The sequence below is a fragment of the Carcharodon carcharias genome, chromosome 8 (assembly GCF_017639515.1).
Source record: "Carcharodon carcharias isolate sCarCar2 chromosome 8, sCarCar2.pri, whole genome shotgun sequence".
Classification (NCBI taxonomy): domain Eukaryota; kingdom Metazoa; phylum Chordata; class Chondrichthyes; order Lamniformes; family Lamnidae; genus Carcharodon; species Carcharodon carcharias.
Genome location: NC_054474.1, coordinates 178,382,012 through 178,408,910, shown reverse-complemented (window position 1 = coordinate 178,408,910; position 26,899 = coordinate 178,382,012). Strand labels below are relative to the sequence as shown.

Here is a 26,899-nt window from a genome sequence, read left to right as displayed (position 1 = left end):
GGAGTTCACGGGCAGGTCTCTACCAGCTGTAAGGCAGGGGGGGCTTTTCAATGGCAGCAGGGCTGGGGCTTGCTTAGGGAAGGGGGAGAAATGGCCTCAGGCAAGGGAAGAGGCTGCAGGGAAAAAACTATTAGAGTAGGGGGCATCCCGGGGGAAACGTGGGGGAACATGTTGATCTGTACAAGTGGCCTCAAGATGGTGAGGGCTGAGGAGGCAGCCTCCAGAGGAGATTAGGCCAAATGGAGATGTGAGGGTGTGTGTGTGAGAGAGTAAGTGGTGATGTCCCTTGTGTTGGCAGTGAGTGAGATGCCAGTGAATGTGTCATGGCCTTGTGAGTGTGTGAGTTTAGAGTGATGAAATGGTTGTCTTGCCCTGGCAGCATGGATAAGATCATTCATCCACTTTCTGCGCTGGATGGCCAACCTCTTCTGTGCAGTATTGGTGCTGACCACCACTGCCGCTGCCTCCCCAGCTGAAATGGTGAGATCATTAGACCTCCTGCGGCCAGAGTGAGGGTGGAGGATGTCACGGTGGGCGGACGGGTCACTGAACTCTTCCTGACATTCAGGGCCATGTCTTCACTGGAGCAGCCCTGGGCTGCAAGCATTGAGAACTGTGTGCGCAGCTGCACTTTATATATGGTACCTGGAGTAAGGAAACAGGTGACAGTGTGGTGGGTGTTTCAGAGACAGCCTGCTAGTGAGATGGCATGTTTCCTGTGGTTGCATAATTAATAAGGTGGGAAGTGAACAATACAGCATGAAAACCTGCCATTGCGGCTGGCAGGTAAAACATCGTTTTTCACCTCTGCTACCACACACATTGCAACTCTGGGATGATGCAGCCCTCAATGTTCAATGTGCATGAATGTTAGTAAATGTGGAAATCAAATGCTGTAATTAAGATAATTACTACTGTTTTATAACATCATTTTGATTGCCCTACTCTCCCTCTCCGAAATGCACTGATAGATTCCCGTAGGAAAATTAGCACTATAACAGCTTGCTTTTTTTTTCCCCGCTTCTTTCCTATTCAAACCCCAGCCAGAAATATGCATTAACCTTTTTACTAGCCAGTCTTACCCACTTTCAGCTTGAAAATCAAACTAATCTATTCCTATATTTATTGAAAATGTTGCAATTGATCAGCAATATGGTTATATTATACAGTTGCTATTAGCTTTATTAATAACCCTTTTGTTAAAAAATATTATCAGTGCATGATTTTTTAAAATTCTTCAATTTTATATTACTGGTTTCTTTGTGGTCTGTTTCAGGTTACAATCCCACGAGGCAAAGATGGCTTTGGCTTCACAATTTGCTGCGATGCTCCTGTTCGTGTGCAAGCAGTGGACCCAGGCAGGTTATTTAAAGTTTGGTGGTGGTTTAGATAAAATGAAAAATGTACATTTCATAGACTCATAGATGCCTACAGCACAGAAGTAGGCCATTCCGCCCATCGTGTCCACACAACAAAGCTCTGACTGCACTAATCCCATTTTCCAGCGCTTGCCCCATAGCCCTGGAGGCTATGGCAACACAACTGAATATCTAAATATTTCTTAAATGTTGAGAGAGCCCCTGACTCAATCACTCTTTCAGGCAGTGAGTTCCAGACTCCTACCACCCTCTGGGTGAAAAAGATTCTCCTCAACTCCCCTCTTAGCCTTCTACCTCTTCCCTTAAATCTATGCTCCCTTGTTATTGACCCCTCTACTAATGGAAAAAATGTCTTTCTATCCACCCTATCTATGCCCCTCATAATCTTATACACCTCTATCAGGTCCCCTCTCAACCTTCACTGCTCCAAGGAAAACAACCCCAGCCTATCCAATCTTTCCTCATAGCTCAGACCCTCCAGCCCAGGCAGCATCCTGGTAAATCTCCTCTGCACCCTCTCCAGTGCAATCACATCCTTCCAATAATGTGGTGACCAGAACTGCACGCAGTACTCCAGTTGTGGCCTATACAGATCCAGCATAACCTCCCTGCTCCTGTACTGTATACCTCGTCTAATAAAGGCAAGCATCCCGTATGACTCCTTAACCACCTTATCTACCTGTCCCACTACCTTCAGGGATCTATGGGTATGCACACCAAGGTCCCTCTGATCTTCAGTACTTTCCTATCATTCACAGTGTAATCCCTTGCCTTGTTAGCCCTCCCCAAGTGCATTACCTCACACTTTTTTTCTGGGTTGAATTCCATTTGCCACTGCTCTGCCCACCTGACCATGTCCTGAAATGTGCTATCCACGAACATCTCAGCCTCATGAATGCACTGTAGTGCCCCCAGCTGCCGCTTAAACTCCAAAACCCAGATTTCTCACGTAGTGCACGATGTGCAAATCACGGGACTGAGCTCCCAAGACATATCTTAATTAAATAGAATTTGGACCCCTTCTTTTATTTTACCCTTACTCTACTTGAGTATGGATTAGATGCTAGATCCTCTAGATAGACTAGATCCTCTAGATAGACTAGATCCTCTAGGTGCTGCTGACTGCCTGTCCCCGGGTCCTCCTTATGCACCCTCCTCTAGGTCTCCTTTTCAGTTAGTCACCTGAATATGCTTTTAAGATAAGATCACTGCTGTATCAATGATTGCTTGGAATCTTCTGGTTTAAATACAGATACTTTGTCCATGTCAGAAGGAGTTTTAAATCATTTCAAATATGACACTATTATAAAGTACTGATCTTGTTTTGTGTTTTATTCTGTGTTAATTCACGAGCATAATTATGGAAATCAGGCCAACCTCAAAACTGTTTTATATATATTGGGAACTTGCAGATATGCATGGATTTGTTTAAGATTGAGTATTCCCTTTTAATAACAGATTTTACTTTGGCAGTGCCTTTCCATTTTTCTGATTTTTTTTGTTCAGTACTTGTTTCTAAACTTCCAACTAAAAGATTTTTTTCAGTTTAGCCTTGAAATGCCACATGGAGGTGAAATTGATGGAATATCTGTTCAGTCCACGTTTTGTTGATTTCTCTTAGGTGGCCCAGCTGATCAAGCAGGGTTGCAGTCGTTAGATACCCTATTACAGCTGAATGGACAGCATGTGGAACAGTGGAAATGTGTGGAGCTGGCTCATGCTATAAGGTAAAACCTTTTCAGTAAAGTAGGATGGCAGTGTTCTAAATCAAGTACACAGATCATTTGTCAATTAAAAACCAAATGCACCTTACTGGCTTTAGCTTACAACTACAACAGCAATCACTTGGACTTGTATAGTGCCTTTAATGTAATAAGATGTTCCAAGGCACTTGACAAATGTCATTGAACAAAAATTTGACACCAAGCCACATAAGGATATATTAGGCTAGGTGACCAAAAGCATGCTCAAAGAGTTCTTGGTGGGAGGAGTGTGGAGGGCTGGCAGTAAAACTGGATGAGAGCATAGATTTTAGGCGGGCAAGGCCATAGATTGGTTTGAATATAAGGACAAGAATTTTTAAATTGTGACGTTACTTAACTGGGAGCCAATGTAGAACCGTGAAAACAGGAGATATGGGTCAGAGGCACTTAGTATGATTTAGGACACAGACAGCAGAGTTTGAATTTAGAATGACCTCAGCTTTGCAGAGGGTAGAACTAAAAAGGCCAATCAGGAGTGCATTGGAATAGTCAGGCCTGGAGGTAACAAAGGCGTGGACAATGGTTTCAACAGCGGAAAAGCTGAGCAAGGGTGGAGGCAGGATGTTACAAAGGTAGAAATAGGTGGTCTTAGTGATGGTGTGTGGTAACAACCTGATTCTCAGTGTCAAATATGATGCTAAGGATGTGAATGGTCTGATTCAACCTCAGACAGTTTCAAGGAGAAAGATGTAGTTGGTGGGAAGGGAACAGTTTATGACTGGGTAATTATTTTGAGTGAATTATAATCAGGCTGAAAATGGTAATTCCTTATTTTAAATTTCCACATCTAGAATATTACACTTTATTATACCAACACTAAAGCCAGTCATAAAAATAATCCAACTACTCAGTTCCATCAGTGTCTGATATTCAACATGACTAATTAAGAATCATCCTTGTTTTGGGGGCTCATTTTTCCATCCCACTGTTTGGATGAGGTTTATCCCTGGTGTGTACAGTTTTAAGAGGTGGAAGACTGTTGAACTCCCATTGAGGACACTTCGATGGCCATGCTAGGCAATCCTGAGCAGCTCTCAACACTTGAGGGCCCTGCTGTAGACTTCATGGACTGAGACAGTCTGACCCAGCCAAGCTTGTGGCACTGTTGAAATGGTGGCAAGGGAGCAAGCATGCACTTCTTCTGAGAGGATAGTAGGCACCTCTCCCACAGAACCAAGACTACTGTACTGGGACTGCACCTGAACACCCCTGCTGTTTGCAATAACAATGTGCAGGAATGATGTGACACTCTGGGAGCCCCTGTTAACACTGCCCCCAGAAGCTGGGGGGCTGGCATCTGAACTACCATGGCTGCAGCTGGCTTTCACAGGGTCAAGGATGTGCAGGTGGACTCCACCTCCATCAGTCATAAGTTGTGGACAATCTTCTCCTGAGAAGTGGTTAATGACAGATCCCTGGCCTTGCAGGATTTATACAGGTAGTGAAAGTGTGCAAGTAGGAGAAGAAGAGGTTGGAGTGAAGTGTAGTGCAATGATGGGGGGGAGAGTGAATGCAAGAAGGGGAGGTGAATATTGTGAGTCGTGAGCCTACAGGTGGTGGAGGTAAGAGCAGAGAATGAGAGAGATGATGGCTCCTTACTTTGATAATTTTGATGAGGCTATTAAACTTTTTTAGATTTTGTAACCTGGAAGCTAATCTCTTAGCATTAACCTCCTATGCACCCTCATCCCACTGGAGGTAGTGATGTTGCCTGGAGGGCTCTCTGCCCTCTGTGGGTACAGGATATTCCTCGTCTTGACCTCTGCTTGGTCTAAAGTGGCATTGGAGAAGCTGTGGACCTGATCGGCAGGTTCTGCATCCATTTGTTTCTTCAGGTGCATCCAACATGACAGTGTGATGCATCTAGTATGCGGGTGAATAGAGTTAGCATGTTTTCCATTTCTGTGTGCTAGTTTGCTTCTCATCTACAGTCCACACTGCTGGCTCACAGCAATACAAAAAAAAAAGAGCCAAAGGTATAAGTCCCTCCCTGTCAGCACACAGTCCCTCCGTCCTCATGGTGACACCCAGAAACTTGGGCCCTTGTGACCCCAGGCTAAAGCTTCAGAGAAAATCTGAGGAGGTTTGGCCACCAGACATGCAGTGTGCAGATCCACTGGCATGTCGACACACCCTGGCACTCAAAACTCCCATCTATGGACAATTAGCTCCACTGCCTTGTTGGATACCTTGGGGAAACTGAAGGCTAAGGCAGTAAACCCTCAGAAAAAATTTGGAGCAGAGCCCAAAGGTGGACGGATATTTAAAGATGTTATCTTTCCAGGACCTCCTGCCAAGCCAATGCCAAACATAATGCTTTGTATTGCTTTACACTCAGGGAGGTTGAGAGGAGGACCTCGACATTTGGGCAGCTCAGGGTCTTCATTAATTTTTGCCTAGGCTTGCGTCCCGGCGAGGATGCTCCAATTTCACTGCAGAGCGTTTACATAGAAGACAGCAGTTACCAGTAATAAGCCCAACTCAGTTGGCACAGAGAACAGGTGCTACAAGCTGCCTCCAACATAGGGTGGGACCATCATGTCCCACTGGTCAGCCACAGCCCAACTTCAAGTTGGGTAACTTCCAACTAGTAAGGTGCTGACTTGCCATGGTCCATCTTCTTCAATGGGCTCTCAGAGCTTAGAGTCTCTACTCAACAGTGGGTGGAATCCATTGCACCAGGCAAACAAACAAAAAGAAAGAAGGTGTCAATTCTTCGATTGGCATGCTGGAAGGTCAGGACCACAGGCATAGGATTGACAAATGACTTGCAGTTGGTTAACCCTGCGCAAGGCAGCCATGATCAACATGAAACATGAACATGGCAACTCTGGTTTCTTGTAGAGAAGCTGAGAGTGGATCACTGAAAATAAAACCTTACACATTCATCTGCTAAGGAAAGAGCTCAGAGGAAACACATGGAGCAAGGTGCAGGCTTCTCTGTAACTCGCTGCTCTCAGTGATAGAACTCCCCACAAATGGTTCCGAATGTGTTTTCTCCATCCGCTTCACAACTCAAAGCTACTTAAGCTCATCAGTATCTATGCTGCAATGCTGTTCTCCACAACAAAGGCAAAAGACATGTTCTATGAGGAGCTTGAAACTGCTATCAGCAGCATCCCTAAGTCAGAACATCTTTGCCTACAGGGGAGTTTCAGCGCAAGGGTTGACACAGAGCATGAGGCATGGCCCTCCTGCTTCTGACATCATGGCCTGGGAAAGATAAATGAAAACGCACAGAGGCTACTTGAGCTTTGCTGCCACCATGACCTTAACTAACATCATCTTTCAGCACAAACCATGTCACAAGGTATCCTGGAAACATCACGATCAGGACATTGGCACTAGCTGGATTGAATCATCACCAGATTTGACTCTCTGAAGCATTTTCAACACTTGCAGCTATCACAGCACTCACTGTGACACAGATCACTGTCTAGTGTGCACAACGGTGGGGACGCAACCCTTGAAGCTCTTTTCATTTAAAGCAGAAACGCTGTCCTCATATCAACACCAGTTGTATTGCTTACCTGTGCAAGAACAAAGGCGACCGCAGCGATTGCAACAACTATCGAGGCATCGCCCTGCTGAGCATCGTGGGGAAAGTATTTGCCCTTGTTAGGCTGAAGATCTTGGCTGAATGCGTCCAGCACAAATCCCAGTGTGGTTTCAGAACTGGAAGTTCTGTAATTGACATAATCTTCTCAGCCCAGCAGCTACAAGAGAAATGCCAGGAACAAACCAGACCACTATATAACACCTTCATCAATCTTACCAAGGCATTTGACCATGTGAGCAGAGGCAGTCTATGTAAACTGTTGGACAAAATTGACTGCCTGCTGAAGCTGCTCAATGTGATCTCTGCTTTCCATGACAACATGATGGATATTCGACTATGACGGGACAACATCAGAATTCTTTTAGATCCGCAGTGGGGTCTGACGTCAATGCTCGTGGGCATATTCTTTTCTTTGTCGCTGTCATACGCTTTCATATCACCCACCGAGGGGGCCTACTTACATACTGGAACTGAAGGAAAGCTGTTCAACCTCGCTCACCTGAGATCCAGACAAAGGAGCTCCATGTCCTCATCAGGAGTTTGCTCTATGCTGATGATGCTGCACTAACATTCCACAATGAGGAACACCTACAGCGGCAAATGGCCAGACTCTCTCATGCCTGTAAAGAGTTTGGTTTGACCATCAGCATCAGGAAGACAAATGTCATGGTCTAGAATGTTACCATTTCACTATCAATCAGCATTGACAATATGATACTGGAGGTTGTTGATATCTTCACATATCTAGGTTCTGCAATCACCAACAGTCTGTCACTTGATGCTGAAATCAACTCATGCATCGCAAAAGATGCAGCTCTTATATCCAAGCTAAATAAGAGAATGTGGAACAAAAGCAACTTGACTGAGAATACCAAACTGCAAGTCAATGAAACTTGCTTATTCAGCACACTTCTCTCCAGTGGTGAGACCTGGACAACATACGCTAGGTAGAAGGAAAAGGTGAACAGTATCCACAGGAAATGCTGGAAAAATCCAGCAAGCCTGATAGCATCTGTGGAGAGAGAAACAGAGTTAACATTTCGAGTCCATATGACCCTACTTCAGAGCTACAGGTAAGTAGAAGTGTGATGAAGTTTATACTGCTTAAGGTAGATGGGGCAGGTGAAGCAGGATAGAAGGCCAGCAATAGTGGGGGCAAAGGAGAGATTGGCAAAGATGTCATGAACAAAAGGTCAAAGGGAGTGTTTGTGGTAGTGGTAATGGCTAAAAAAGGTGCTGATAGTGACAAAGGTAAGAAAGCAGAATGTGATGATAGCAGAACAAGGGTGAGTGCTCTGAAAAGAACAACATGAACAAGTACATGGTTGAGGGGCCTGTTAACCACAGTGGGTGGGAAACCTCAGTTAAGGAGGAAGCAAGTCATGTCACATGATCCCTTTTCCCCCCACCACTGCCCTCCCCCAACCCACTTCAGCAACTCGAAAGTCAACTCTGTTTCTCTCTCCACAGATGCTGTCAGACCTGCTGAGTTTGTCCAGCATTTTCTGTGTTTGTTTCAGATTTCCAGCATCTACAGTATATTGCTTTTATATTGTATGAACAGTTTACACCTTTGCTGTCTCAGACGTATCCTTGGCATCACTTGGCAGGATAAGGTCACCAACGCCGAGGTCCTGAAGCATGCTAATTCTATCAGCATACAGTCCATGCTAAGCTAACAACATGCATATGCACTAGCTCGTCTACATTCATTGCATGGATGATGGCTGTGTAGCCAAAGACACTCTGTACAATGAATTGGCTACTGGATCACAACCTGGACATCCATACCGCCACAACAAAGACACTTCCATGTTAGACCTGAAGATGGCGGACATTGACAATGACAACTAAGGGACAGCCACTGACACCTATGGCCTTTGGAAGCTGACTGTTTGGATGAGCATTGTGAACATAAATGAAAAGCTCAGCTGGCTGAGAAGAGAGCTGAGAGAAAACAGAGACCAGCAAATTGTACACCTTCTCGGTCCATTGTCTTGCTCTGCAGCAAATGTGAAAGAGACTGCCATACCAGAATGGGTATCTGAGCCATACCACTCAATGCTTAATGCATAGTTGGCTACCATGGCTAAACCATCACCTTAAGTGATGTTGACTGCCTTTAACTGGCATCAATTGAGTTCAGTTTCCTACCCTCCGACATAGGCCTGCAGCCAAAGAAGAGTCTGGGTATAGTGGCTGCATTCCTGACTTCATTATATTCAGAGCTGGCAGCATCAATTCAAAATGGCTCCTGGTCATTTCTAAACTGTTAAATTTGATTGTGGAATATCTTGCGATGCGTGACATGCTATTATTTTTTCTCTGGTGAAAACGTCGAGTAAGTAATTATTTAGAATGTTAATTTATTTTAGTTCATTCTCAGCCCCAGTGAAGCTTTTCAGTAACCTTAATTCTTCTTTGAAGCACTTAAGTTGCTGTTATAATATTGTGTTTGTCTTCTACAGCTACAGTAATTTCTAGTTTCCTTTTGCCATATTGACTACATTTTCAACATTTTGGAGATTTCTGCATTTTTTTCAGTGATTGTACTCATCTTTCCCTTTTACAAACTCTGTAGTTTGTCTTTCTTAATTATTTCACTTTGTTTTGTATGTAATCCATTCAGGTTCTTCATTCTCAAATTTATGTTCCCTAGTCCTTGGTATGCATTTATTCTTCAAGCATTGTGGCACATGCTTTAAGGTGCTCTATTTGTCTTCATGATACATGATACAACCTTATAAATATGTAATCTACAGATCTCCTGTGCAACAATCAGTGTATTAATCACCTCAAATATTCAAGGATGAATTATATCACCAAAATAAACTATTGAGGATGCTACACTGGAGATTTTGTTGCTTTTAATGAAATTTTAAGTACAATTGGTTGTATTGGACAGCAAAGGGTAAATATATAGATGGAAATATAATAATCACCCACAATTTCCCAGTATCAACTATCAGTGGATGAGGCTCTCTACTAGTGGTGCACAAGCAGAAAATCTGCCTTTCAAGCATTATCACATGCTGTTTTTAATGCTATGTTATTTGCTCCTTTACAGAAACTGTCACAGCCAGATCATTGTTTTAATCTGGCGCCTTGTTCCTCGGTTGAAACCCAGCTTTGAACGCATGATTAGAAAACCATCTTACAAATCAAATTATGATTTGCAGTCTCCACCCAACAAACGTGAAAAGAACTGTAGTACGCCATCAAGTTCTGTGGACCACAGAGAAAGTTGCCATATTGTGTATGATGGTACCGATGGGGTTGTACTGAACAGCTGGGAGCGACGTCAAGAGTTTGACAAGTGTCCACAAAGCGGGCCTATGGTGTCAAATGTTGGGTCTGAGGGAGACAATTTTCTCATTCTTTCACCAATAAAACATGGGAGCCAGGTATGCACCTTATGAAAAGAAAGTTGGCTGATTTGGTTAAGTAGTGTGTTAGAAATACTAAAATATTTTCTTTCAAATAGAAAAACAACTCTTGTTTATATGGTGTCTTTAATAGAGAGAAATGTAACAAGGCACTTCACAATAGTGAATCATTGAGTCAAAGCACAAGATATTAGAAGGGGTGACTAAAAGCCAGGTCAAGGTTGTGGATTTTAAAAGGAATGGGAGACCCATAGGGGCTTAGGGAGGGATTTCAAGGGCTTAGAGCCTAGATGGCTGAAGGGATGACCATCAATGATGCAATGGAGGCAGTGAGGGATGCACAAGTGCCTAGATTTGAAGGAAAGTAATTTTCTATGAGGTTGTAAAGCTAGAGAAGGTTACAGTGATTGGGAGGGGTGAGGACATGAAGGGAATTGAACACAAAGATGAGAATTTTATACTTAAGACACTGGGAGAGTAGGCACCATAGTAGGTCAGCAAACATATGGTTGAGTGGTGAGTGTGACTTGGTGCAGGATAGTGGGATAGGTGCAGCAGAGTTTAGATGAAATGAAATTTACGGATGATGCAGGATGAAAGTGTTGGATGGTTGAGTCTGGAGGTGACAAAGGCATGGTTGAGAATTTTGGCAGCAGCTGGACTAATGCAGGGAGTGGGGGAGGAGTGACATCCAAACATGAAAATATCTGACAGAGAAATACCTTTCAATCCATTCCATATAATCATAGTGTCTTATGACTTGTGAATAGAAACTCCCTACCCACCCTGACTCGTGGATAGAAACTCCCTACCTACCAAGAATCAAGGGATCTCTTGGGGAAGGTGAAAGACATAAAATCCAAAACCAATTAGGGAGATTGCTCCAGACAATCAAAACTAGGCCAGCAGATCATATTGACCATAGACAAAACTGGCACTGGGATAGAGAGGTGGAATAGACAATGCTCAAGATGGAGGTGAGCCAGGGTCAAAAACTTGGCTCCAAGTTAAATATGATACTAGGTTGTGAACTGTCTTTCAGTTCATAGGGACTGTGGGGTTGCCTGTGAGAGTAAAATTTTGTGCTGGGTATAAGAAAAATATCTGGAACTTATAAAAATTGTAACAGTTTCAAGGTTTAAAGTTTGAATATTAGGGGTTGAATGTTGAAATTTTACCTTCCACAGCTGACTCATGTGATCAAAGTTATGTTCGTTTTACTTATAATTTGATTACTTTTCAGATTCTGAGGACAGCACCTCAAGAGAACCATGTCATTTATGGTAAGTGTTTAAGATTAGTTATTAATGTCGTCTTCTGATATTCAATATATTTTAGTCTGTAACCAGAAGCTATAAACCATCAGTAAATATTTAGTGTTGCAGGCTAAAGTAGGCCTAGGACCCAGGGGTCAATTAGGTGTGCAGACCAGAGTTTAATGTTTAAAACAGGCGCAGCTTATTCATCCATGGCAGTTGTGTCTTTTAAGTGGAGCAATGAACAAAACAGTAACAGGGATTATTTTCTAGTGTTAACCTCTTGTTCTCAACTACTTCCTCTGCAACTTCTCCTCTATCTGAACTATTTCCCTTCCTTTCATCCTTCCAGGCTGGAGTATTGACTTTAATTGTCTTTAAAGGTTTTTTAAAAAAACTATACCACCTTGCCTTGTTCATTCTGACATTTTACATAGCTTTTTAAAGCTGTGTTTCTGCTGTACCTCTAGCATGGGTACAGAGGTCTCAAATACCTATAGCTCACATACCCTATCATCCTCACCCTGTTGCATTAGCTACATGACAGTCACTCAATGACATACACTTATTCCCTGAGTTGAGATATTGCTGAAATTGTTTCTGTCATAGTGCCTCACAATTGATTTATCACTGCCAGAAATGAGAGGTAATTTGTCTTCCATACTTGGTGAAGGTAATTTTTTTTAAGTTCCACTTATCATGAATTTTGTGCTCAGTAAGATGTTAGTTTTGCACTGTAGAATAACAACAGCTTGCATTTATATAGAAGCCTTAAAGCACAAACTGTTCTAAGATTCTTTACAAATTCATAGTAAGAGGAAGAAGACACTGAGCTAGGGGAGAGTTTAGCTGTGCTTAAAGGCTTGGGCAAAAAAATGCATTCTGAGGAAATTTTTAAAGGAATAGAGAAATGGATGGGTTTAGGGTGTAAATTCCAGAATGCAGAACTTAGGTAGCTAACGGCTATACCAATGATTGTGGGATAAAGGGACATAGAGATGCACATGAAGCCGGGGTCACAGAGTGAATGGATGGGTAGATTGTCTGGAGGAGATTGCTGACTTAACAGTGTGGCAAGTATTATGACACAGCCGATGGTAAAGGCTGAGTTATTGAAATTCCAGAGGGAAATGTGAAACAGCTGTCATAACCCGTTTTTGCAATTTGTATGTTTAGAGATGCAGGCTTTGAATTCAGTAATAATAAGACAACTGAGTCTCAAGAGGACTTTTATTAAACTAAATTAAACATTTATTAATACAAAAAAAATTGTAAGCATGTACATATGTCTACAAAATTACTACTGTAATAACTACAAAAATCACTTAATTAATCTGACTCTGTTACACCTGTTAAGACAACAGTAAAACACAAATTTAAACAGACCCCTGGCAAAGCACTCCTTGGACAGCTGCATTCAAAATGAGTTTCTTTCAGCTCTGGGTCCATGCAGACAGATTTGAGGCTTACAAGCTGGAGGCTTTAGATCTTAAAATCCCTCCTTCTTTTACCAACAGCTTTCTCTTCCTTTATACATATTTTCCTCTTTGAATGCAAATTCTCATTGCCACTAGGTTTTTTTTTACTTTAAATCTTCTAACAATAAAACCCTTTCATAATACCCACTTTACTAGTAAGCTTTAAAAAAAACATTGTTTCTGAGCTTCATTTGGTTAGGTGTAATATTTCACCCATTCTTTTGAATGGTGTATTTACAAATGCAAATTTCTCCCTTTACACCTCACCTTCTATTTCCCTATGTTTATCTAATTACCATTTCAAACCTACTTCTATACATCAAAGTCTCTAGACCAGCTGGCTTTAATCCAATTAAGACACACACATGCAGACGCGGACATCATTAAACTCTATTTTAAAATAATTTCCAATAACATTATAGACATTATTATATCATCTTGACGCAAGGTTATGGAGGGATTTGAGGATAAGAACTTAACTACCCCATTTCACAGTAAATGTAGTAGTGGTGATCTGCCTAAGGGCAGATTCTCTGGTCATTTCTCTTCGTGGTCCTGCACTTTTCTCTTCAGTTGATTGTAAGAACCTCCCATTTTCAGCTTCAATGAGAAATGAGCAATATGACTGGGGAAGCATGCATGAAGTGGTTTCCCGTTGCTTTCCTCATATGTGCTAAAAGGAAATAACTCCTCTTCCCAAAAGGTCCTCTGCCTGTAAGTGCCTGTTGTTTATCAAAGTACTAGCTTATAGCTAATGTCATTAGTGACTTCCCTTGAGGCTGACTTAGTGCTGTGGAAGCAGTAAAATTCTGATCGGAGGGACTCGAACAGAATGTTGTGAGATAGGTGTAAATAGATTTTACAGCCACCAACATGCTCAAAGGCCTTGGAGAGGAAGGGGAGTTTGGAGATGGGATGGGAGTTAGTGATAAGTTGTTAATGAGGGTCATCTTGAAATAAAGTGGGAAATTCTCTGTGGATAGGGAATCATTTACAATATTGGAAAATGTGTGGTCCAAAAGGGGAAGTTTGATCAGTCAGAATGGGGTTGAAGAAGCAAGATGCAAGTCTTGTGGATGAGATGAGCATGGTGATAGAGGAGGCCAATTTGGGGAATAACTGGAGAGGCAGTATAAGACTGAGTTTCAGAGCTAGAGCAGTGGGACTGGGTGGAAGTTTGCCTTTGTGGACATGGACTATGGGGAAAACAGCAGAAGCGACTAAACAGATGGCCTCTATCTTGGTGAACAAGAAAACCGTGAGCTTCACAGAGGTGTTAGAGACAAGGATGCTAGGGGCAGGGGAGAGAGGTTTAAGGAGCTGGTTGGCAGCAGAAAAAATAAGCTTTAGTTTATTATGGGTTATTTGTAAACTTAGTTCCTTTTTACAGAATAGCTTAATTTTTACCATATGTTACATACATTTTAGTATATATGTGTATCTTGCAGTGAGGAAACAGCATCATGAAGAAAATTGTAACAATTGGCTTGATTTATAGATCCTTGCTTATTCAGTAATAGCAGCTTTTGAAGAAAAAATTATGGCTTGATTGGTTGATCTTGTAGTAACTGTTGGCTATTGATTCATCACATATCCCACCTGAAAAGGAACTGGTTAATGACTGGTTTACATTTCATTAGTGGGGAACTTGGGGCAAAGAACATAATTAACCAATAGGATCGTGGTTTTGCGAGCCAATGAGAATAGCTGGCCGTACTATTTGTGAAGCTTTTGATGAGTGAAACCTTTGAAAGTTGTAATGCTATTGATATGTGTTAAGTGCGTGATGTCTCATTACATGGATAATACTTTAGATATAACAGCTTTAAAAGATTCAACTCCAAACTATATGAAGGGGCTTATCTCCAGCAGGCATAGTGAAGTTTGTAGCTACTCTAAATGTAGGATGTGACATTACGAATAGTCCTTTATGCATTTACTATTGAATAAATGTAATGCTGACATCATCTTGTAAGATGATGGCTTGTGCCATGGTGGTCAACTCTATGTTTAGCAGCGCCAGGTGTGATTCAGGAGCCCCATTCTGGCATGGCATTCTCTATCACACTGGCTATAGCAGAAGACAGTGGGCTGAGAAGATGCAGGATTTGCTGACCTCTGTTTTATCTGGGCCCTGTTCTTAGCCAGCTGAGCTTTTCATTCTTGCTCACCTCTTCCAATGCCCTTTCATCAGTGCAGAATTCGTTAACTTAGCAATGAAGAGTATGCTGATGGAATTAGCATGCCCCAGGACCCCTGCGTTGGTGACCTTGTCTTGCCAAGAGATGCCAAAGATACGTCTGAGACAGCGAAGGTGGAAAGTGTTCAGCCTTTTCTCCTGTCTGGCATACGTTGTCCAAGTCTCACCATTATGTAGGAATGTGCTGAGGGCATAGGCTTGGTAGACTCCCAGTTTGGTGTTCAGTCAGGTTGCTGCTGTTCCCCACAATCTTACTCAGCTTAGACATTATAGCTGCAGTTTTTGCAATGTGCGTGTTGATTTCAGCATCATGTGACAGATTGCTGGTGATTATGGAGCCTAAGTATGTGAAGCTATCAACAACGTCCAGTATCACATTGTCAGTACTGATAGATGACGTATGGCAACATCCTGGACCATGACTTTTGCCTTCCTGACGCTGATGGTCAAACCAAACTCTTTACAGGCATGAGCAAGTCTGTCCATTTGCTGCTGCAGATGTTCCTCACTACGGAATGTTAATGTGGCATCATCAGTGTAAAGCAACTGTCTGATGAGGACTTGGGTGCCTTTGTCTTGGATCACAGATGAGCAAGGCTGAACAGTTTTCCGTCAGATCTAGTATGTAAGTAGACATCTTCTGTAGATGAACTGAAAGCATATAACAGCAGCGAAGAAAAGAATATGCCAAAGAGTGTCCATGCCAGAACACGGGTTGGTTTGACCCCACTATAGACCCCAGAGGATCCAATGTTGATCTCTCAAAGCTGACCTAACCTATCATGTTGTCATGGAAAGAGGAGATCACACTGAGCAGCATTTAACATTAATAGCTTCTCAATGTTAATAAATGCAATTGGCAGTTTATAACTATAGGAAGATGAGAGTTTGCTTAATATTTCGATGACTATTTGAGAAGCTTCTAAATTTTGGTCTGCATCTTCAGGTGTCACTTTTGGTTCAGTGACCGCAACTCACTTCTGATTCAGAAGGTTGTGGTTGGCACCAGTGTAATGCTGAGGAAGTGCTTCATTGTCAGAGGTGCCATTTTTTGGAAATGGGAAGGCTCTGAGGTGTTATCTGCTTTCTTGGATAATTGTATAAGATGTCGTTACTCTGAAAAAGAGCAGGGGCGTTATCCTGTCCAACTTTCAACCTTCAAACAATATCATTAAAATAGATGATCTGATCATGCTTTCATTGTGGCACCTTGCAAATAGCTACCATATTTCCCTACCAGGATTACCCTTCAAAAATGCTTTGCTGGCTGTAAATTGCTCTGAGATGGCCCAGGCCATGAAGGGCCTATATAAAAACAAGTTCTTTCTTATATCTTAAGCAGGGATCAGTGAGCTCGAGCCTGTTTAAAGCATTGTATGGTGGGGTTGCCAGCTTAGGATGGATGTAAGATTCAAAATGTTTGTTTGCCTAGCGCTACAAGGTGTGTTAATTTCAGTGGGATCAGCAAAGGTAAGTTACTTTACAGTTAAATTATGAATTAGTGAGTCTAACTAGACATGAACTTATGGAAAGCGGCTTCAAATTATATGCCGAAGTCTAAGCATAAAAGAAAAACTATTTCAAGACTAAAGGTTGGTTTTCCAAACCCGCCAAAGAAAGGCGTTCATTTGTGCCACAACACTAGGTGGAGCATGCCCTACTTATGTGCAGATGCAGTGTTAGAGTGTCAGCTGCCTGTAATAAAGTTCAAGTTATCCATTTTTATGCCTGTACAAAGGGCAAAAGCCCTTAACTAGTCTACCCATGATTTATCAACTGTTCCTCTGGAACATGCATGTGATAATTCAGTAAATGTTGAAAATATATAATCAGGAAATTTCAGTAAATGAGGCTCCCGATGAACTCAGATTGTGGGGAATTGATTGTACTATTTTGTTTGAGGACACTTTAAAAAAAGCAATAAAAATCAGTAAAGTATTTTGGATAAAATATTTAAGAAAACACTTCACCACCCAGCATGGGGCTCAAAACGACGACTCCCGTTTAACAGTCCTATTATCTACCAATTGAGCTAAACAGCTGTGTATAAATTGCCTCTGCAAAGACTTTCTGACTTGTTCACAATACAATTCATAACCTGTATCCAATAAATCAAAAGAAAAATATCATTTAGTGGTTAAAGTTGCAGTGTTAACTTTTTGCAGTGTTAAACTGGCATTGGAGCAAAACAGCATGCAGCTTGGTTGGAGAATCTATGCATGCACCGGCAGTCGTAGTACAGGTTGAGTGCATGTGCACAACTGTTCCTAACTCCTCTAGCAGGAGTTACAGTGATCCGCAAAAATCTATCACTTGGCCAAGGTAGAACTGAATGTGGTGCTGCCACCCTGTGGCATTGATGTAGAAATACAGGCAGACACAGGCACAGTTCTCTGCCTGAAGGCAGGTACTTGGTGATTATTTGCCAAACTATGGCTAAGTGCTGTGATTTTTTTTTTACTATGGGTAGGGAAAGGAGGCAAGTCCCGAGACTACTTCAGCCGGAACAGGGATTGAACTTATCCTCATGCTACCCATTTTTCCAACTGAGCTAACAGGCCCCTCTACAGGCAAAATATATTGACACCTAATTTACATTTACACAGAGATTATGCTGTATTTTGTTAATGGTTTCTGAACTGATCATGCTGATGAAACTTTGTGCAAAGTTTATTTTCCTATACTGGGATGTAAAATTGCAAGAAAATGAATTTCCTTTACAATGCAAAGGCACACCCTAAACAGATGAATGGTGAAGAGTTTCTGCATTTTATGTGCAATATTCCATTTAGTAACTGGAATGGAAATTCTTGTGTGTGCTAATATTTATCTTGATTTATCATCAAGGAGCCCGAGCAAAACTGGAATCAATGGGAATCAGGGGAAAACTCTCCAGTAGTTGGAGCCATATCTAGCACAAGGGGAGATGGTTGTGGTTGTTGGAGGTCAATCATCTCAATTCCACGACATCACCACAGGAGTTCCTCAGGATGGTGTCCTCGGCCCAACCATCTTCAGCTGATTCATCAATGACCTTCCTTCCATCATAAGGTCAGAAGTGGGGATGTTCGCTGATGATTGCACAATGTTCAGCACCATTCGCGACTCCTCAGATACTGAAGCAGTCCATGACCAAATGCAGTAAGACCTGGACAATTTCTAGGCTTGGGCTGACAAGTAGCAAATAACATTCTTGCCACACCAGTGTCAGGCAATGACCATCTCCAACAAGAGAGAACCAACCATCGCCCTTTGATATTCAATGGTATTACCATGTCTGAATTCCCCCCCCCCCCCCCCACTATCAACATCCTGGTGGTTACCATTGACCAGAACCTGAATTGAACTAACCAGATAAATACAGTGGCTACAAGAGTAGATCAGAGGCTAGGAATCCTGCTGCGGTGAGTGACTCACCTCCTGATTCCCCAAAGCCTGTCCACCATCTACAGGGCACAAGTCAGGAGTGTGATGGAATACTCCCCATTTGTCTGGATGAGTGCAGCTCCCACAACACTCAAGAAACTTGACAGCATCCAGGACAAAGCAGCCCGCTTGACTGTGGATAGGGTGCCAAACATCCACTCCCTCCACCACTGATGCATGGTGACAGCAGTGTGTACCTTGTATAAGATGTACAAGATGCATTGCAGGAACGCCTCAGACAGCATCTTCCAAAATTATACCTCCTTGAGGAGAGTGCGAGAGGAGGACCCCGAGCCAGGCAGTCAGCAGCACCTAGAGAGCAGACCTGTGGGAGAAGGGCAGCGACGGCAGGAGATAAAACCCGGCGGCAGATAGGGAGGCCCAGCACATGGAGAATGGACCTGTGGGAGAAGGGCAAAGGCAGCAGGAGATAAAAACTGACAGCAGAGAGCCCCTTCAAGCCTGTTTCTACCTGTCAGAGCTGAAGTGTGATGTCAAAGGAAAACATGTAGGTGATTGGTGAGTGTCTCTTCTGTGTCTCTTTTGATTGGCCAAGCGGTTTAAATCAGGAGACTTTATTGCAGCTAAGAGCACAGTTAAGAAATTCACTTCTAAACATTTAACATCCAAATTAATTAATTAAATAGAATAGAGATAGCTGGGCAGGCGATGTTTTCCAGCTATAGTGTGTGGGAGCTGGTGGACGCCAGAGCAATTCACTGTGACCACGTCTGTAGCAAGTGTTAGCTGCTCAAGGGACTTCAGCTCAGAGTTGATGAGCTGGAGTCCGATCTGTGGACTGCGACACATCAGGGAGGGGGAGAGTTACCTGGACAGTCTGTTTCAGAAGACAGTCACACCCATAGATTAATTACATCAAATTTGGACCGTGGTCAGGGACAGGAGGGTGTGACTGCGAGTGAGGCAGCTATGGGGATCCAGAATTTAGCTTTGGAGGAGCCTCAGCCAGTGCCCTTGTCCAATAGGTACGAGGTTCTTGCTCCCAGTGCGGACGAGGGCACAGACTGCAGGGAGGATGAGTGAACTGACCACAGCACCGTGATACAGAGCAGTGGGGGGGGAGGAGTAACAGGGGATAGCATAGTTAGGGGAATAGATACTGTTCTCTGCAGCAAAGACAGAGAGTCCCAAAGGCTGTGTTGCCTACCTAGTGCCAAGTTTAAGGGCATCTCTTCTGGGCTAGAGAGGAACCTGGAGTGGGAGGGGAAGAATCCAGTTGTCATGGTTCACGTATGTACCAATGACATACATAGGCCTAGGAAAGAGATTCTGCTGAGGGACTGCAAGCAGCTCGGGGCTAAATTAAAAAGCAGAACCACAAAGGTAATAATCTCCGGATTACTACCTGAGCCATGCGCAAATTGGTGTAGGGTAAATAAGATTAGAGCGCTAAATGCATGGCTCAAAGATTGGTGTGGGAGAAATGGATTCCGATTCATGGGGCACTGGCACCAGTACTGGGGAAGGAGAGACGGGCTTCATCTGAACCATGCTGGGACCAGTGTCCTGGCAAATCGTATAAAGAGGGTTGTAGATTGAACTTTAAACTAATTAGTTGGGGGGAGGGTGCAATTGGAAGGAAGTTTAAAAAATCAAATGGAATGAGAGAGCAGAGGTGCAGGGTAGTGAAGAGGCGAACGATAACCAAAGTGTGTCAGGAAGGAGCAGAAAATATAAGCAGAAGAGTGCAGCAGAAATTAGAAACAAAATGAGTAATAATGGTTAAAAAGTCAAAGCTTTAAGGCTCTTTATCTGAATGCACGCAGCATTTGTTACAAGATGGATGAGTTGACGGCACAAATAGAAATAAATGAGTATGACTTGATAGCTATTATAGAGACGTGATTGCAGGGTGACCAAGACTGGGAACTCAATATTCAAGGGTATTTGATGGTCTGGAAAAATAGGCAAAAAGGAAAAGGAGGTGGGGTAGCTTTGTTTATAAAGGAAGGTATCAGTGCTGTGGTGAGTAGTGATAAAGGTGCAATAGATCATGATGTGGAATCGGTTTGGGTGGAAATGAGGAATAGCAAGGGAAAGAAGTCACAGGTGGGAATCGTCTCTAGGCCCCCGAAGGGTTGCCTCACTGTAAGACAAAGTATAAATCGGGGAATAATGGTGTGTAAGAAGGCCGCTACAATTGTCATGGGTGATTTTAATTGGCATATTGACTGGACAAATCAGATTGGCAGGGGTAGCATTGAAGATGAATTTGTAGAGTGCTTCAGGGATTGTTTTTAGAGCAATACATTGCAGAACCTACCCAGGAACAGTCTATTTTAGATCTAGTAAAGTGTAATGAAGTGGGATTAATAAGAGATATCATAGTTAAGGATCCTCTAGGGGGTAGCAATGACAACATGTTAAAATTTCAAACTCAGTTTGAGGGCGAGCAACTCGGGTCTCAAACCAGTGTCCTCAACTTAAATAAGGACAATTACAGAGGTATGATATGAAGAAAGAGTTATCTAAAGCAGGCTGGGAAAATAGACTAAGGGGAAGGTCAGTGGATGAGCAGTGACAGACATTTAAGCAGATATTTCATAACGCTCAGTAATAATTTATCCCAGTCAAAAAGAAGGACTCGGTGAGAAGGATGAACAACCCGTGGTTAACAAAGGTGGTCAAGGAGAATATCCAATCAAAATTCAAGGCATACAAAGTGGCAAAAACTAGTGGTGGGCCAGAGGATTGGGATGGTTTTTAGGAACCAGCAATGAATGACTGAAAAGTTAATAAAGAGGGAGAAAATTGATTATGACAGTAAATTGGCAAGAAATATAAAAACAAACAGCAAGAGCTTCTATGGGTATGTAAAAAGAAAGAGAGTGGCTAAGGTGAGCGTGGGACCCTTGGAGGATGCAACAGGAGAATTGATAATGGGAACAGGGATATGGCAGATAATTTAAACCAATATTTAGCTGCCCTCCAGTCTTCAGGAAATTCTCCTGTGGTCAGAGAAGATTTGAAAATTAATGTTAAGGTCCCTGCAGTCTCTTCCCTTGCCTTCCACAGCAGCCAGGGATGCATCTCACCTGGAACACATGTTAATGCTCAAAGTCATTTGAAGTTACATTCACTGACCAAATATGTGAGGTCTTTGAACGTCTTTTGGCATTGCACTCAGGCCCTTGGTTTTAGGCTCCTGGCAATGACCACCCTGGCTATCTGATCACCAGCCTTTGCAAAGTTTAACTGGAGAGTCTCCTGGCTCCTTTTCGAGAGAAGCCATTACCCAGCTTTCCGCCTCCTCCACCAAAGCCTCTACTGCAGCACCAGAGTATCTTGGAGCCTGCTCCCTGGCATATTGTACCTACCTTATATCTTTTCCAGGTCAAAATCACTTTTAAAATGACCTCTAGCACCTGCTCCAGCCAAAATGCAGCCCCCCTTCAAGAGAGGCTGGCTTTAAAGTGCTTGAATCTTTGCTAACCTCTCAAGATTGTGCACCGCCTACCTTGGATTGTAGCCATTTAACAACATGCTTAGCACTGGCTTTATGCTATGGTCAGGTAGCAGGCTGGTCGGGTAGCAGGCTGGTCGGGTAGCAGGCCTGGTCCGGTAGCAGGCCTGGTCCGGTAGCAGGCCTGGTCCGGTAGCAGGCCTGGTCCGGTAGCAGGCCTGGTCCGGTAGCAGGCCTGGTCCGGTAGCAGGCCTGTTCGGGTAGACCAGGCCTGGTCGGGTAGCAGGCCTGTTTGTGTAGACCAGGCCTGGTCGGGTAGCAGGCCTGGTCCGGTAGACCAGGCCTGGTCGGGTAGCAGGCCTGGTCGGGTAGCAGGCCTGGTCCGGTAGCAGGCCTGGTCCGGTAGCAGGCCTGGTCCGGTAGCAGGCCTGGTCCGGTAGCAGGCCTGGTCGGGTAGCAGGCCTGGTCCAGTAGCAGGCCTGTTTGGGTAGACCAGGCCTGGTCCGGTAGCAGGCCTGGTCCGGTAGCAGGCCTGGTCGGGTAGCAGGCCTGGTCGGGTAGCAGGCCTGGTCCGGTAGCAGGCCTGGTCCTGTAGCAGGCCTGTTCGGGTAGACCAGGCCTGGTCCGGTAGCAGGCTGGTCGGGTAGCAGGCCTGGTCCGGCAGCAGGCTGGTCGGGTAGCAGGCCTGGTCCTGTAGCAGGCCTGTTCGGGTAGACCAGGCCTGGTCGGGCAGCACAGAGTTTACCCATTAGGACCCCCGTGCCCATTTTTGGGCTATTGAAATTTATGGCCTGACTTTCTGTTCAAGTACGCTAAACCTAGCTTTCTGTACACCGTGATAAAAAATGGACAAATATGAGAGCACTTGAAATAATGTAATTGAGAAATGTATATTTATGTGATCCCATGTTTTGATTGTATGACCATGTTAGTTTGCCTCTTGTGTGCAAGGACAGTTTGCAAACTACCAAAGTATTTTGGTAGGATTTGGTAAGGGATGTTGTTTGCAGTGGGCAGAGAAGTGGGATTTTTGATTTTTAAATGTTTAAATTTCATATTGTTTGAAATCTGTGTGCTTATCAAAAATGTTAATTCACATTGGTTAATATAACAAGCTATTTTACTATAAATGGCCAAAGTTACCATATCATGATATAATTGAAGGACAAGATGAAAACATTTTGCTGTACATGACAATTTTATGTTGCTGACATTGTGATTTTAACTAATTCTGAATACACCCATCTGCATGTAGCAGAAAGATATTGGGTGGAATTTTCCGCTCTGCAGACTAAGTAGGAAAGTCAGGGTGATTCCCACTGGGTAGCAGGGTGGCTGTACACACATCTGTGAGGAATATAGTGTATTTCGTGGCAGGGGCAAGCAGGAAGTCACCCACCTCGCCGTTACCTCATGGGGCCAAAGGTGCTAATGCCTTATTTAAACGGCACCTGGCCAGTTACTCACTTGTTGCAGGCCAAGAGCTCCGCATTACTCTTCCAGAGTCCTTGTGGCTGCAGCTTTACTGAAGAAGCTGGCAGATGTGAGCAACCACACCCTGGGACGTATGGGGGCACCTCCAGCATTGCCTTTCTCTCACCTCTAGATAAGAGCACCACCCATTGTCAGCCCATTGCTCATCACTGCAGTGCTGCATGGTTGCCAGCCTCTTGGCCGTCTAGAGACTCTGCTGCTTCTTGCTGTCCAGGCCTTTGCTCCTCCTGGCCCTGTGCCAACTGGCGACAGGCCCTCCATCTCCTCATCTGGATGAGAGCCATTATTAAGCAGGCTTGCCTGTGGCCTGCATCATCGATGCCTCAATGGATGTGTGAACGAATTGAAGTGATACATTAAGTAAGCATGTCCTTTACAGGCTTCCCTCCAACTCAAAGCCAGCAGACAAGTGCTAAGCTCTTCACTCCGCCTCCATTTAGACATGGCATGTTCTCCCCACCCCTTCCTTGCAGGTAAAGGACATCCTGGATGGGTGTTCCTCCCATTCGTACATGAATGCGTATCGAGATATTGCTCTTTGACCAAGGTGAAGAGAACCATGTACAAGAAGCCTCATGTGGACATTTTTCCACTTGTCTCCACCACCCCCAAAATCGTAGAGAGACCATTGCCTTAGTAGCATAGAAGACTTGAGCCCTTGTCAGCCACGACCATTCACCAGGGAGGATGGCAGTTTGGAGTCGCGAGTTGGCTGCCCTTCATTAACCATGGCTCATAGGGGTGTCCCACTCCCTTCATCCCTGCCTCTGACTGCAGCCAATGGCAAATGGAAGCTCTACACCTTGCTGGGATCTCGGTATCATGAGACCCATGAGTTGGGAACCCTGCTGCAATATGAGCTTCACAATAGAGAGGAGAACACAAATGAGCATCTCTCACATCCAGTTGCTTCATAATGAACAGGGTGTCCCTAGTGCTGACCTTGAACTCCACCTACCCCCTCCCACTTCAAGGATTCACACCACTAGAGCAGCTGTGTTGTCAAGAATAGCCTCGAGAAAATGGTGTGTAACTTTTCAGACACACTCCACCAACTCCACCCATCACCACAGACCCATCGAATGTTACCATTCCTCTCCCTTCAATCACCCTTGCACCTCCCTCATTACCCTGGACCTTATAATAATCCACCTGCACATGCCTCCCCTCCCCTCAGCCGACACCTGTAACCACCCCCATGCCCACCCTGAGCCTCTACCCACTCGTTATCCCCACCAGTCTTGTTCCACTCCATGACTCACCTGATGAGACTTTCACTTACCAGACTGTCACACTGGATCTCTTCCCACCCTACCGTATCCCATTTCTCCCTTCGACTGTGACTGTTCCCTTCTACCACCGTAGAGTTCTCCCCCCCAGGACCCTACCGTTGACACCACCAACTCTGCCCTCTAAGACATCCCCCCTTTCCCCGGACACACTCCCCTCCTTCCTCCATAAGTCTGCCTCCCCTGTTCAGCCTTGGCACTGCTTGTGATGCAAGCACTCGAAATCTCGCAGCACCGCTCTTAAAGATAGGTGAAAGCAGCTTCCATTTACTTTGAGATGAAGTGAAGCTTGCTAGGTACAGGCCACTTATTTCCAGTTGGGAAGCAAACCATTCTAATAATCCACTGGTGGAGCACTTAATTTGGAGGTGAAACATAATTCTGGCGACTTGGCCTTTTAATGAGATGCATCCATAAGATGCAAATGTGGCTCCTGGCGTGAATTAGCAGGAAACTTGAGCCATCAAAGTCAGGAGAACAAAATTCCAAACTAGTTTCCAGCCGGTGGGAAGCAGACTTTTGCCATCATGCCAAATTTTGTGCCCCTGCCCACCAGGATTCCCCCTGCTGGCAGGAGTGGGAAATTCAGCCTATTGTCTATTCAAGCTGTCTGGACTTTTGCTACAAAATTTGCAACTATGAGTATGGAAACATATTTCTGTTATAAAATATGACCAAAAAAAATCCTTTGCTAAATATTACTCAGATGGAAAATTAACAAATTCAAAATGTTACGCTTTTTTGTACATTACAAATGTGTGGTGTGTTGCTTAAGATGCAGCACACACTTAAAAAGGGAGGTCTCTTGCATTACAAGTATTATGCAGCACATTCTCAAATAGATATCATTCACATTAGAATTGTAGCTTTGGATGGTATGACGTGCTTATTTCTGGAAACTTAAGTTATCTTACTGTATGCAAACTTAAGGATGCTTGGTATAATTTTTTCTTGCAGCAAACGTAGACCGAAGCAGAGTTCAAGGTGGCCCAGAGAGAAAACAGTCACTTATAGGATCTTCAGCAGACATCTTGAAATCAACTGTACAAGCAGTGAAGAATTATGGGAATTACAGAAACTGCACAGTTGTGAGATCTCATATTCCCCATGCAAACTATGGGACGTGTATGACTCTGGCTCCAAAAATTTTGGTGTTCCCTCTCTTTGTTCAGGTGATATTATTGAATTGTAAATTTAATTTCAAACAGATTTCAAAGAAAAGTTAGGGTATATTTGATTGGTTTATTGTACTTACACTGGAAGAACTATGGTAATATTGTTGCATGAAGTTAACACATTTTGCGGGTTAACTTTTCTTGCAAGTCTTGAACTCCTAGGCCTTGCTTTACATTGTGTTGCCGGCCATGCTTGACATGGAGCTAGAAGGATAGATGAGCTCTACCAGTCGCCCAGGCCAGGAATGCATTTGAATTTTTGGTGGGCCCAGGAAGAGCACTCTTGATCCTTCTGTCCCCACAATAATGACATGTAAAAATGTCTTTGCCCATTTTTTGAATGACCTCAAGCAGTTGCTTTAAGCCAATATGACAAGTTAAATGGGGCTCATATGAACAAAGGAATATCTGTCTCTCTTTGCACAAAGACCTTTCTAGCAAGCATGCAGTACTAAATTAACTTGAAAGTAATATTGGTGCAAAGGGTTATTTTGGGAAGTACGCCCACGCTGTGAGGTTAGCTGTACTGGCTGCAATGGGCAACAGCTTTCGAAACATCCTCTTCTTTTTGACATGCAAATCTCAACTCACAGTTAAGAATTTTGTAGCATAAGTCCAGACAGAGGAAATGCTTTCAGTACCTGATTGGTTTGAACTTCAACTGAAATAGCTGTAAAAACCATCAGAATTGTTTCTTCTCTGGATGAAAATTGGAACATTTAGGCTATTGGCTGAATTTTTTTGCAAGGAAAGTGTATTTTTCAAGTAACTAAAACTATTTTTAAAAAGAGTTATGGAGGTTGCAGTTGCTAATATACTGGTAAGTGGCAACTTGAAATATCACACCAGTTGAAGACCAACTGATCAAATCGTTGCAACTAATTTACGTTTATTTTTTGCAGCCCTTAGATTTGTGCAATCCAGCAAGAACACTGGTCCTTTCAGAAAACATACTTTTCTTTGATGACAGAAGTAGACCACTCAAAGTAAGTGCTTATATTTTATCATTACAGAAATCAAAATTTGCTTCCTTTTGTTTGTATTTTCCATACTTCTTAATTTATATAGTA

General features: G+C 43.5%; 1 protein-coding gene across 5 annotated transcripts in view; it reads left to right on the top strand.

The window, feature by feature from the left end:
* rgs3a (regulator of G protein signaling 3a) overlaps positions 1-26,899 on the top strand; it is a 267,593-nt gene that overhangs the window by 3,440 nt on the left and 237,254 nt on the right. For 4 of the 5 annotated variants that reach the window (XM_041193069.1, XM_041193070.1, XM_041193068.1 and 1 more), the window contains exons 2-7: positions 1,277-1,358; positions 3,001-3,106; positions 9,769-10,105; positions 11,331-11,370; positions 25,612-25,826; positions 26,732-26,815. In XM_041193069.1, coding sequence (XP_041049003.1) covers positions 1,277-1,358; positions 3,001-3,106; positions 9,769-10,105; positions 11,331-11,370; positions 25,612-25,826; positions 26,732-26,815 — 864 coding nt within the window. Of the gene's footprint in view, positions 1-1,276; positions 1,359-3,000; positions 3,107-9,768; positions 10,106-11,330; positions 11,371-25,611; positions 25,827-26,607; positions 26,650-26,731; positions 26,816-26,899 lie in introns of those variants that run through there. The other variant, XM_041193072.1, reaches the window with a different exon arrangement.